At 41.6% G+C, this 12,758-nt stretch overlaps 1 protein-coding gene across 1 annotated transcript in view; it reads right to left on the bottom strand.

The window, feature by feature from the left end:
* Window positions 1-8,361: 8,361 nt before the first annotated feature.
* The window catches only part of LOC137885338 (zeta-sarcoglycan), a 297,134-nt gene continuing 292,737 nt past the window's right edge, over window positions 8,362-12,758 (bottom strand). The window contains exon 8 of the mRNA XM_068727562.1: window positions 8,362-8,651. Within this exon, the coding sequence (XP_068583663.1) occupies window positions 8,445-8,651 (207 nt within the window). The 3' untranslated portion in view covers window positions 8,362-8,444. The remainder of the gene's footprint in view (window positions 8,652-12,758) is intronic.

Below are 12,758 nucleotides of genomic sequence, written 5' to 3'. Positions count from 1 at the left end.
CACAACTTAACAGGCCTTATGTTAGCATCCATTTGGTAGTAAAATTCTGCTTTACTGGAAGATTTAGTATTTGTCTTTACAGGGTTATTTTAATGAAAGTCGGCTCATCTAAGTTATTATAAAACAAAGTTTTCCATGTGGTATCTGATAATGCAGATTTCGGTTTAACCTGTTCAGGTATCTGTACCACAGAGGCAGTTTTGAGTACTTTGTAATGTTTCACATGTCTGTTTGTGGACAGATTTTGTCACTGTGATACCGTTACAACTGAGCCAGATGCAGTTACGAAACTTTACTGGTGTGTAGTTGATATCGAAATGACGCTGAAAAATGGCGCTGGAAATAGGAAGTGGGTAAAGGGCCACCCCACATTATGCCTCTAGTCAGCTTTGGTGTTGCGGCTGGTGTGATCTTATTGCAACATTCTCTTTAGTTCTTTGATGCAGCTGAATTCTCACTAGCTTACCTCTTCAATGCTAACCTTCATGCCACTCAATTAGCTTTAAAAAAAGAAGCTTTGCTTCAGAGGGTTTAGGAGGTCTCATATGTTAATAAACCACTAAAGCCTCTTTGTCCACCTAGCTAACTAAGAAGTTCAGTTCTGTCTCATTTGTTTGAGCGAAAGTGATGAATGAGCTCTCTATGGATTTTGCAGCAAAAAAACTTTAAGATACTACACATGGATACTGTGGTTCTTATCCAATTTGCCAATTCATTGGTTTTAAAATCCACAAGATTGAATGTGCACATTGAATACAATCAATGTTCCCAGTGGTCTCTGTAGTTGTAAGGACAATTCAATGGGTTTTACTAAATGCCATGCCAGTAGGCAAGAATGACTTTTGGTCACAGCTAATGAGGAATACAGGGTCAACACTGTAATAGTACTGCTGAAAAACTAGAACTACTTATGGGTGATGGTCCATGCCCCCAACCCCCGTTCTTTATGTCTGGATTTTGAATGATGGACTGAATTTCTTCCCACAGTCCACAAATACGGAAGTTAAGTCTGTTGAATTATCTAATTTGCCACACAGCCGTGGCCACCAAGTGGGTGTTGTCCCATATTAGAGTCAGTGGCTGTGTCTCTCTCTCTCTCTCTGTGGTTCTGCTCAATAAGCCTTCTTCACAGCTGCCATTTTGACTTGTCATAGTAGGTAAAGCACAGGTGTTTCGGATGTCATTAACGATAGCCCTGTTTTATTCAAATGTCCCAGTAAGCCACGGAGTATTATTTACACCTGTGATTTTCTGTCTTCTCTTAAAAAGGCCTGTGAACGTTGAGAACACGCCATGACGATGACAATGAGGTTGGTCAAGAATGAGCATAACGCTGCCTACGATATAAATATACTGACGCTCCTTCTTTGATCATTTTGGTGTTCAGGAAAAGCTATCCAAACTGACAAATAGTGAGATACTTTGTCACTCAGAATGTCATCGGCCTCTGAACTCAGCATGTCATAGTGCAGCTGCAGTGTGGTTAAAAAAACAAACATTGTAATGGCTCCACTTGAAATCGATAAAGACACCAGATGAGTAGGAACTTGGAAAAAAAGAAGAAGTTGGAACACTATAAAATACAAAATTAAATGAGGACAGGTGATGAGGACAGAGAAGGTTTGCATGTTACAGTGAAGGGGGGGGGAAATATTGCTAGCGCTCCATTTTATAAAGTTAACCCATTACTGTCAACAGGCTTATGGGTCAACGGAGCATTTAAAATGACAATAAAATAAAGTGCTGGCCTCTGAGTGCTTTGCACAGCATCCTGATAGGAAAGCATGCACTTGTGTATTTCGGTTCATCCCTGTGTGTGTGTGTGTGTGTGTGTGTGTGTGTGTGTGTGTGTGTGTGTGTGTGTGTGTGTGTGTGTGTGTGTGTGTGTGTGTGTTTTTAAAAGATGTTCCATTTGATTCCTGAGCATGCAATACCTCAACACATCATCTCATAACTACCACTTATAGCCAGTGACAGGGAAGAAATGCAGAGGAGTTGCGAGACAGAAGACGGAAGAAAAAAGAAAAACACAAGTATCCATGTTGGAGAAAAATGAGGTGCATTGAAAGACATAACCCTTTTTTCACCGAAGTGAACACGCATATACAGGCTTTTTAAACTGAGACCAGATAAGAATAGGTGATAAACTCCTTTCCTATTGCCAGTACACAAGAATACCTTTCTGTTTCCACTTTCTAATGTGTCACATTTGAGGGTTAAAGTATACAGTAGTAATGTTCAAACGCTGCTTGGACGGAGATGGATGGAATCTGTAGCTGAGACAAAGAAAGCGCCGCAAAACGGGCTGTACTTATCGTGTCTACTTGGGTGTCATGTTTCCATCACTGCAGATTGGAGCTGGAGCCGATGAATACCCGTGACTTCCGCATAGATATTTGTCCCGGGAATTAATGCCGATTGTAACCTTTCCCGCTTAAGACAAAAGACACATGTTAGTGGGTGCTCTAGTGGGTCTGTCTCTATAGCGAAGGGGCTATAGAGACAGAATCTATGAGGATAAAAACATACAACATTAACATAAACAAAGTGACAGTAAAGATGAATTAATACCTATCCAAACCTCCTCCTCAAAAGGGAAATGTAACCTGTAATACTGAATAACTAAATGTAATGATATTATCACTATTGCATGTCAAATAATATCAAAAGACACAGTGACAACACAAGGAGGGGAGGAAGAAGGAAAGAAAAAGTAATTTGAGAGGCGTTTTGGATGAACGTCAATGGCTACGAGAAAAGAGACGCAGTGAGAGAGAAGGTAGGAGGTGGTGTGAGGTTGTGTGCTGCGGTGAATCATCCATCAGGTCAAGACTGCTGCATCCCACAATAAAAACAAAACCTTAATAGCAGGCTTTTAGCCTGTTATTAAGAATATCTTTGATCAAAATAAGCCGGCGTATTCAGAGAGCAATATTACTATAAAGGATAAACTCATCATGTTGACACTCTTTTGGACAACTTTTAAAAAAAATATTTCAGTATATTCAAATGTATTTAATGAAAAGATGGTGCAGTTTGATGTCCTCTGCAGTCGTCATAGTAGTAGGGAGCTCTCTTGTGCAGAGGAATTGTTCCCGGCAGTCCCCGTCACACATGTTTCACGTAAACCAGTAAAACTGCTTTGCTTGTTACATCTGTAGATTCGTCCATTTGTAATGCAAAATGGCCGCTTGCCATAATTTGAGCTGTGGTCTGTTGTTTGATGTCATTCGACATGTCTTCAATTCTCCTACTTATAGTGTCATTTGACAGGGGTCTAGTTTTCAGTTCATCCGCTGCGGATTGATCCAACACGTCCATGTCCATGGCTGCAGGTAAGTGACACTGTTGTGATGTCCTCAGGTCTTGAAGTCGTCTTCGAAAGTCCTCAACGGGTTTATCTTTGAGAGAAGGGTGTTTTGTTTCCAAATGCCGCCTCAGTTTTGACGGCTTCATGCTTTCTTGTGCCAGAACCTCACTGCGCAAAACACACTGAGGTTTTTGCCCTCTTTTGTCCTCAATGTAGGAAAATCCATATCTCATGTAGTCGGTGTCATACTTGCATTTCGCCATGTCCAATTAGCATATGCAAACAAACTTTGTGGGTACTTCTAAACTGATAATGCCATCAAGTGGTACTTCAGGGTCTGTCATTTTGTCATCCTGAAATTAGGTTTCTATACTACTATGTTGCTACAGCAACATGTTCTATCTCACAATGAGGACACATTTTTAATGAATTTCTCTGCCAAGTTGCAAAAATGTTGAAACTGAACGTGTCAGTCAACATTTGGTTAAGGTTGGGGAAAGAGTCTTCATGTTTAAATCTTGAAAAAGTCAGTACCGCCTTGAAGCAAGAGAGAGATTTGACAAAAAAAAAAAATGCAAACCCTGGTCTCTGATGTCAGAGCCCTGTGTGTTGTGTACCAAAATATCCACCCTGTGGTATAAGAACATATCACTTATTTTGTTGTCACTGAACATAATCCAGGCAGCAATTACATTTCCCTTCAAAATGTTTTTGGTATAAATATGAATAGATATAAATGTAATTTCTAGGAGACAGACGTGGTATGAACAGCCCCTCGCATATCATAGAGAGAACACTGGGAGAATGGTGCTTATAAAATGATCCAAAGAACATGATTGTGATTCAGATGTCCTCAGCAGGTTTCCCTGTGTCTCTTGTGTGTGTCCCTCCCCTGTGTTTGTAGCTACCCCGGTCTGTCTCTTTCCGTTTCGTGTCTGTTGTGGCGTGATACAAGTCGACCCAAATGCAGGACCCTGACCAGAGGTGAAGGTTTATTTAAGGTACCAAGGGGGGGTTGAGTGCAGACCAGAGGAGTTGATAGAAAGCAGCTGTGCAGACTGGACAGGTGAGGTGAATGAGGCGTAATCAGGAGGGAGCCGGGAGTGTGCCACAGACAGAGAGACAGACAGGGGAGAGCTGGAAACACGGCGGGAGAGAGACACAGCAGACACCTGGAAAGAAGCCTGAGCACGTCCACGGCCGTGACAGTATACTCCTTCTGTTTTGTTTTATGACGGTGTAGAGGAGGAAACAGTGAGTCAATAGCAGCCGAAAGGTTCACACAAGTTAGATTTGTCCAGATCTGTAAATACAATATTTGTTTTAGTAAAAGCTAAATCAATTGGATATTTATAATAATAATTATATTTTAATTGTGTCAGGCCAACAAACTATTAAAAATGAAATCATATGAAATGAGAGTTGTTGGTAAATCTCTAAAGTTAAGCCGTAGTTGTCAGGGAAAACAGAAACATAAAAGCGATAATTACAAATTTCACAACACTGAAGACTCCAGAGATTCTCTTTAAAAACAATATTATTTTATTTTTTATTTTATTGGTATTGTTATATACATGGCATAATTTGTGCTTTTTTATTATCAAGAATAAAACCATAAGGGAACACATCAGAAAATTAAACTTTAAACCAGGATTGAGTTGATCTTTTTTCAGCAGGATATACTGAGAGTTCTACAAAACCAGGAGAGAAGAGGAGGAAAAAGACCGAAAAACTAAATAGATAGATAGGTAGATTGATAAATATATAGTTTTTCCAGAGTCACTTGCAGATGTTCCACTGAGGGTAGTGTGAACGTTCAGACTGTGATGTGCTTTTACCAACAGCAGCAAAGGCACCTGTGTATCACTTTGTTTAAAAAAAAAGAAAGTATGCCTCAGGGCCTTAATCCAGTCGAGTCCACACACATAAAACCAAATCCATCCAGAATTACTTCCAGGGGGATTTCTGCCACACAAATCTTTTGATTTCCAGCCATCGCAAAGGTTGGGTGCTAGGTTAGCCAGCTCCAGGCCATTCACTCTGATTTCCCCCCCCCCCCCATCTGAGACTGATTGAATATATCAAAAATAACCCCCGGAATATTATTTTGGACCTTCTTGACTTTTCCTGGTTGGGGCATAGTGTGAAAGTGAAGGGACACTTATTCTGATATTTGAGTTGAAATGGGAAAAAAAGGACATTAAAGTTGCAACATGTAATACTGAGTCACCTGCTCCAAAATAATAGGGGGTAGCATTACACCTCTACTATTGGGTCATTACAATCTAAATTTACAGACAGAAGTTGTATTTAAAAAGTCAAGTACTAACTAACGGCGGGGCAAGAATACATAGAACAACCAATCAAACTCTGAGAGCTGGTCAAAATAACACTGCATGTCTTATAATCGTCACGTGTGGCAGCAGGCTGTAGTTTACATGAGCCATCCGTGTATTTACTGTGCCACTAGACGGGGGCTGGTTGGTCCATGTAACGTTACGTTAACATAGCTTGTTTATTGGCTTGGGTCCAGAGGGGAGGAGACAAGGGAACGACTCAGGTTTTTTGTCCTCCCCGCTGACGTGGGACTGCTTCGCAGGGAGAAGAGTGTGCAGTGGCGGCTCGGGGGGGGGGAACAAACTTTAGTTGTGGTGTCTCGGATTCGGCCAGCAAAAAAACAACAACAACAGCACCAGGAGACAGAGTGGGCTGGGTGTACACCTGTGTCACGGTAGCGACAGAATGTTTGCTCATCAGGCGGCGGGTCGGGGCAGCAGTCCTCCGGGATCAGGGCCCCGGTACTCCTGGCTGTATTCGAGTCGCAGCACGCTGTACTCCCAGTGAAGCAGCCTACAGACGGCTGTGAGGACGGGGCGAGGGTGTGAGTCGTTTTCTTATTTCTGCCACTTTGAATTTAATCCAAAGATGAAACTATAAAATGACCAGGGACCATGGATTTGTTATTGACAAGCCTCGGGGGAGATCTACTTCTTCATTCTCTGGACTGTGGACAGACGGGAGCTACAGTCACTCCCTAACGCCTCTCAAGGAACAAGTGGTATTACAAGAAAGTATGGTCTGGGAAAGGCTGACTCATTACAGTAGATATCTCTAACACAATACATAGACGTCTTTCACATAACGTCAACACTGTCACCTCTTCCCATTCTGTTGATCATGTTAGTTCCTATTTTAAATGTTTTAAACAAAAGTTCCAGCTTTATCTTACACATTGCCTTTTTAACAAGTGAAGAAATAGCAAATAAGGTGTGGAGACAACAATTAGCCATGCCATTGGGTGAGTGATGGGTAAGAGAGAAAAAGACAAGATAAAAAGAAAAGACATCATTCAGAAATGTAACAGCTGGAATGAATATAGAGAGGGAAAACCAAGAAGTATAGAGAGGTAAAAGTACTGCAGTAAAGACGAGCTGAGGAAGGAACAAAAAGAGAGCAAAGAGCAGAAACGTTTCTCAATGACACAGAAAACTGACATGACTGAGAAGGAAGCGGCCTTGACAAGAAGAGCAGAAAGGTCATGCAAAAAGAGTGAGAAAAGTCTGACAGTCAAGTAACACAGGATGAAGATGTATAATGCTCTATAACAAGACCACAATTGGTCTGGCTGTCGCCTGACTGCTGCCTCTGCCTGCCAGGTTTGCACCTACTACCTGAGCCTCAATTAAACATTTGACTGAACTCACTTTCGTCTTCTTATACCATTTGCTTTATGTCTCTGATGAGAAAGCATCATATGCCCACGTAGAAGGACTCCAGAGAGTCTGTGGGAACAGACTGTGAGGGGGAGAAACCCTGAATCTGGTACTAATGGTTACTGAAAATGTTTCTTAACCAGAAGAAAGCAGATACAACGATATTTTCTGTATTTTTAACCAGACCAGTGGAAGAGAGTGGATAGGCAGAACGATGTTTTCTTTACCAGTCCAATGCATGTAGGTGCAGAGTAAGAAAAAAAAATAACTAGAGCACAGATGAGGGATTAAGGAGAGCCGCAACAAAATATGAAGGGAAAAAGGATTAAGAGGATGTTATAGGGAAAACAACAGAATTCAAAGAGATACAAAGTAAAATATTGAATCTGGAAAAAAAAGAGAATTAGAATAAAATAAAAGTAGATGTGAATAAATATAAAACGTGTGGGGAAAAAAAACTGGTAAATGCAAGGTTGAAGCACAGTTATTTGCATTAGTTATCCTATGAAAAGTGGTGTCAGAGAGCATATTCATTATCAGGCGCAGATTAATGCAGAAGGGTCACACGTCAACGTTTGGGTTGAAAGACTAGAGGGGGAGGAGGGGGAAGGCCTTTCTGGTATAGATTGGTCCGTTAGCTAGCCTTAGCTTCCCACTAGACTAAACCATTGTCTGATTTATTTGTTAGTCACTCGCAGGGCTCAACCAAAGTCCACACTGGTGTCTGTTTGCTAACTGAGTCCTTGTCCATGTCCTTGCTGGCGCGTTTGCAGTCCATCACCATATCTGTTGATCCTAACAAAAGCTGGAGCATGTTTTCCAGGACGTTTTTGGTCATACACTGAACACACAACTCACTTTTATTGTAAGACAGTTTGCTGTTCTCAGGAAACCCCCCACATGTAATCCTTGTGACTTTCAGAAACCATCATGGCAGCAATTCAACAAAGGCAAAGGAAGCCAACGAGAGCCCCAGACTCAGACTGTCCATCCATGTCCATGAGTAGCATCATAGCATCATATCCACCAGCTAACCTTGGCTTTTGCTTCCCACCAAGTCATCCTTCCTCCTGACTGGCATTGACAACATGATCAATCCATATTAATTTGAACAGGGAGCCGACAAAAGCTTCTTATCCAGTTCTAGTCCATGTTGATTCAGTCCTTTAACTGACATTAGCTTTACTCCAAGCCACAGTCCATGTTACTTTGGTCTCTTAGCAAGCATTAGCTTCCTGGCAAGCTCTAATCCATATAATTCGATTGGTTAACAGACATGAACTTCTCGCCATGCTACAATCCATGTTAATTCGGTTTGTTAGCTGGCATTAGCCTGATCCACGTTGATTCAGTCAGTTGGCTAGCATTAGCTTCAAACTCTAATAGTCCATATGTCCCGAGTGTCTGTTGACCTCCCACTTTCAGCTCCAGAGACAAAAGTTACTGGTGGTTTGGCAGGTAGAGCCTTTCTCAGCCGGGGACAGGTAGAGTTTGCCGTTAGCGCAGGCACAAAGCTCGTACACAGTCTGTTTGGTGTAGGTGGTACCTGCTGGCGCCCCCTCCAGGGGGTCCACAGCACTGCCGAAGGGAATGCGGCCCAGCCTGATGGTGTTGGCGTCTAGAAAGATCTGTGGACATAAAAGGAGAAATTATTTAAAAAACCTGGTTGGAGAACACAAGAAAGGACAAACACAAAGAAAAGAAAAAAGAAAGACAATGAAATAATATATGAAACATGAAAATGATACACAGAAGTTGATGTTACTGCTGTAATACGGAGTTCCCATGGATTGTCTTGGTGCCTAAAATAACACACAAAAATAGGAGGAAAAAGTTATGTTTTTAGAAAAAAATGAAAAGAAACTGGGGTTGTGGATACAGAGGAAGAGAGAGCACGTTGCCGTAGGGGATGACTATGCTCTCTGTGGTCGACTGGGGTTGTCATCAAGAAAGATCTACAGAGACAGAGAGGGAATTTCTATTTAGAACGGGTTCCTTTTGAAGAAGAGGCAGAGTGGGAGTGAAAGAGGCAGAGGGCAAGATAGGTGAAGAGAAAGGCAAGGAAATCAGTGGGAGAGGAGTGAGGGGAAGACAAACAGACGGAGAAAGACAGACAGGGCAAAGCATGCAGTCGGAAAAAGCGCATACTACAAAGAAAGCCATCTTTTACACCAGCTAATTTGCTGCAATATCCCATCTATTATGTTTAAAAAAAAAATCTGCCAAGCGGATGAGATCGCTCAACACATTTGAAAGAAAAAGGCGAGAATAAAACGCCATCTTCAAGATAAAATCAATAAGCTTATTGGCATCAAGATAAAAGTAATAAGTTAAAAATGCTCAATACAAGACACTTTTAGTTTATCTGCATGGACAAGATGAGGTATCTCTTTGGCCATTTTTGCAGCATTTGGACTTTAATGTATGAGTGCAGTCACAGACTTTGGAAAGAACAACAAATTGCAAACAGATTTTCTTAAATGATTTCCAATGCAACTTCACTTGGAGGAGTTTCAGTCAGTTTGGACGGGTCAATGGGGTTTGCTTGTTGATGGAGGCCAATAGATTTATTTCACAGAATGTGTGCCCAGTCAAGTCTATCTTACATCATTGCAAGAAAAACACCAACAATGCACAAAGAAACAATGACAAAAGGTCAGAAGGTAGAAAAACCAACCTAACCCTAACTTTGTAACAAAAAAAAAAGAGGATGGACTACAAGATGCAAGGCTGGATCACCAGCCAGAGTGGGCAAAGTAGAAAACTGTACTGTGGTCCCAGACCTTGATTACTGGTTTACTGTGTGTCAGATGGTTTGTGGTGATCTGACTAAATGCAAATTAGTTTGGGAATAGGTGCCATTAAACCACAATTTTGTCTGAAGGGCATTAATGTGGTTATTTTACCAGATGTTGAGCCTTATACATAATGTCAAAAAAATGTTCTTTAAATAAACTAAGTTGATATAATTTTGAAAAGGTATACGTTCCAAAACAAATTTGTGTTGAATCACATTACCACAAATTCATTTGACAAATTGCAAACCTGGAGTTAGCAGTATTCAAGCTGAGTAGCACTGGTACGGTCTAACCGGCCTCCATCCCTCCTGACCCTCACTTCTCCCTGCATTCCTGCAGGCCACTCCTTTCATCTTTAGATTGATACAAGCTGAGTTCCAAATGAGAATCATTACGCAATCTTGCTTTCTATCGACTGCTATGCCTGCTTATTTATTTACTCTGCAATCTTCAATGTTCAAGGAAGCACTGCTCTCTCTCTCTCTCTCTCTCTCTCTCTCTCTCTCTCTCTCTCTCTCTCTCTCTCTCTCTCTCTCTCTCTCTCTCTCTCTCTCTCTCTCTCTCTCTCTCTCTCTCTCTCTCTCTCTCTCTCTCTCTCTCTCTCTCTCTCTCTCTCTCTCTCTCTCTCTCTCTCTCTCTCTCTCTCTCTCTCTCTCACACACACACACACCCTAAGGCCGGGCGATAATCTCAGCAGACAACTGTATCCCCATCATTCATGTTCTTCATTTCAGAAATAGAGAGGGGAAGTGAAAAAGTGTGTGAAAACATAGTTATGAGTGCAAAAAGACAGAGTGAAAACAGAGGAGAAGAGCGGAATGAGACGGAGTCAGACGAAAGGATGACGGAGAGAAAATGTCACATCAGAAGTGGTTGCAAGAAGATGGGGGACATGAAGAGAGAGAGTGAGATAAGATGAAGACAAGAAAGCAAAAAAAAAGGAGAGGAGAGCAATGAGGGATTCAGATACCCTAACAGCTAGGAACCAATTAGTATAACTAATGATTTCACATTGGCTGACAGGGCACAACTCGATCTGTATCAACAACATCCACATATACAGTACACACACCCACCCACACACACACACACACACACACACACACACACACACACACACACACACACACACACACACACACAGTACTGTACATATATTAGCCATTAACCTGGAAACAGATAACAGGCTGAAGTGAACTTAAAGATGGTACATCCTTAATAGCTCGGAGTTGTTCACTAGGTGAGATATCGAAACTGTCCAGATCTCCTTCAATTCCCATTTGCTTCCCTAAAGGGTGAGACATTAAGTCGATTAATTCGTTGGCTGATTGTTTGGAATTAAATGATCAGGAAAAGACCTAGCCCACACTTATTTTACCCTGTAGATTAAAGGTATGACAATTTTAATATAATTGAAGATGTGGGATGTTAGCAGGTGCTAATCCTAAATATGCTCTCCAGACGGGTAATGTAAACAAACAGAGCATGCAGTATTGAACTCACTTAACCTCTCCTTAGGGAAATTAATCCTATTCAAAGCATCTTTTGTCTTAAAGGCACATCACTTCAGTAAGCACAGCAGCCGTAGTGGTACAATCACCAATGAGAATATAACCCAGGGTTGACAAATATTGGAATTGTCCTTATATTTGTTTTATGTGATGCTTTTTTTCTCAAGAAATTAATGATTCCTCCCAGACAAGAAAGATGTAAAGATAATCCTTTAGTCCTCAAAGAAATGTAATAATGATTTTACAGCTGTCCACTAACAACTGGAAATTCCACAAAACTCATGTTACTCTTAAAAAAAGCTGCTTACTTACTGCATTATATTCATACCAGTCCTGTTTTGGGGCTTTTGGGGAAACAAAATGGTTTGTTACAGTTCTTAGGTTATGCAAAAAAAAAAAAAAAAAAAAGAGAAAGAATAGTGAGCCTCTTTAAATCTACTGTGTGCAGCTATCTCATTAGCCTGCCATGCCCATTAGTTTTAATAAGATATAGTAACAATGACAACAAGACTCTTTAAGAGCTAGTGAAAAACGAATATGTGCACTTATCTCCCCATGTGCTGGTCAAAGGAAAATAACAGACCCCATCTCTAAATGCCAAGGTTTGCCTTTAACAGGTCCCTGGTGCACGCCTGTCATCTTCCCTTTTGCTCCCCAGGAAAAGCTGCCAGGGTTCATAGCCTAACAGGGGAAAGGACTCAGTCACTGTTGGCAACATAACACAAATCCCCTTCTAACAGCCTGCTCGCCACAGCAATGGAAACCTAAAATGAACTTGGGCACGGCGACCAGGATGGGAGAACGAAGACAGATAGGTGCACGCTTACTTGAGGAAATGCCAATGACATGACTTATTCTATAACATTGGAAACTGAGTGGAGGGGAACAGAACAATGAGGGGAGGGAGGGTAGAGAGTACAGTAAAGGAAGAGGAGATGGAGACTAAGGATTGATGGAGAGACAAACAAGGAGGGGGGGAGGGGATGCTTTTTATGAGATTGTTAAGAGGAGAAGGCAATTAGCATGTAGAGATGAGAGACTTACAAGGCGGGATGAAGTGAAGAAGACCTAGATAGAAAGGAGCTCGGAGGTGAGAGGAAGGCGTTTGGAGAGAGAGAGAGAGAGAGAGAGAGAGAGAGAGAGAGAGAGAGAAATTGATGGAGGTTAGGCAATAAGGGCAGTAAAGGAGAGGTGGTGGATGGCCGACAGACGGAGAGAGGGAAGGGAAGTAGAGGAGGTGGAAGTCATTTGTTGTAGCTTAGGGTCGGATTAGCGCTGACATTTATCCCAAATGAAAGTGTCAGTAAGTATGAGGTTGGCCTGTTGTTAGCAGCATGCGAGGGTATGTCCACGTGAATGTGTGAGGAGAAGAGTGAGTCTGCGTGTAAGGACATGTGTCTGTGTGTGTGTGTGTAAGAGTGTTTGT

Source organism: Cebidichthys violaceus, unplaced genomic scaffold, assembly GCF_023349555.1.
Source record: "Cebidichthys violaceus isolate CVI_PGR_0920_01 unplaced genomic scaffold, fCebVio1.0.p SCAF_4, whole genome shotgun sequence".
Classification (NCBI taxonomy): Eukaryota; Metazoa; Chordata; class Actinopteri; order Perciformes; family Stichaeidae; genus Cebidichthys; species Cebidichthys violaceus.
This window is presented reverse-complemented; position numbering and strand designations above follow the sequence as displayed.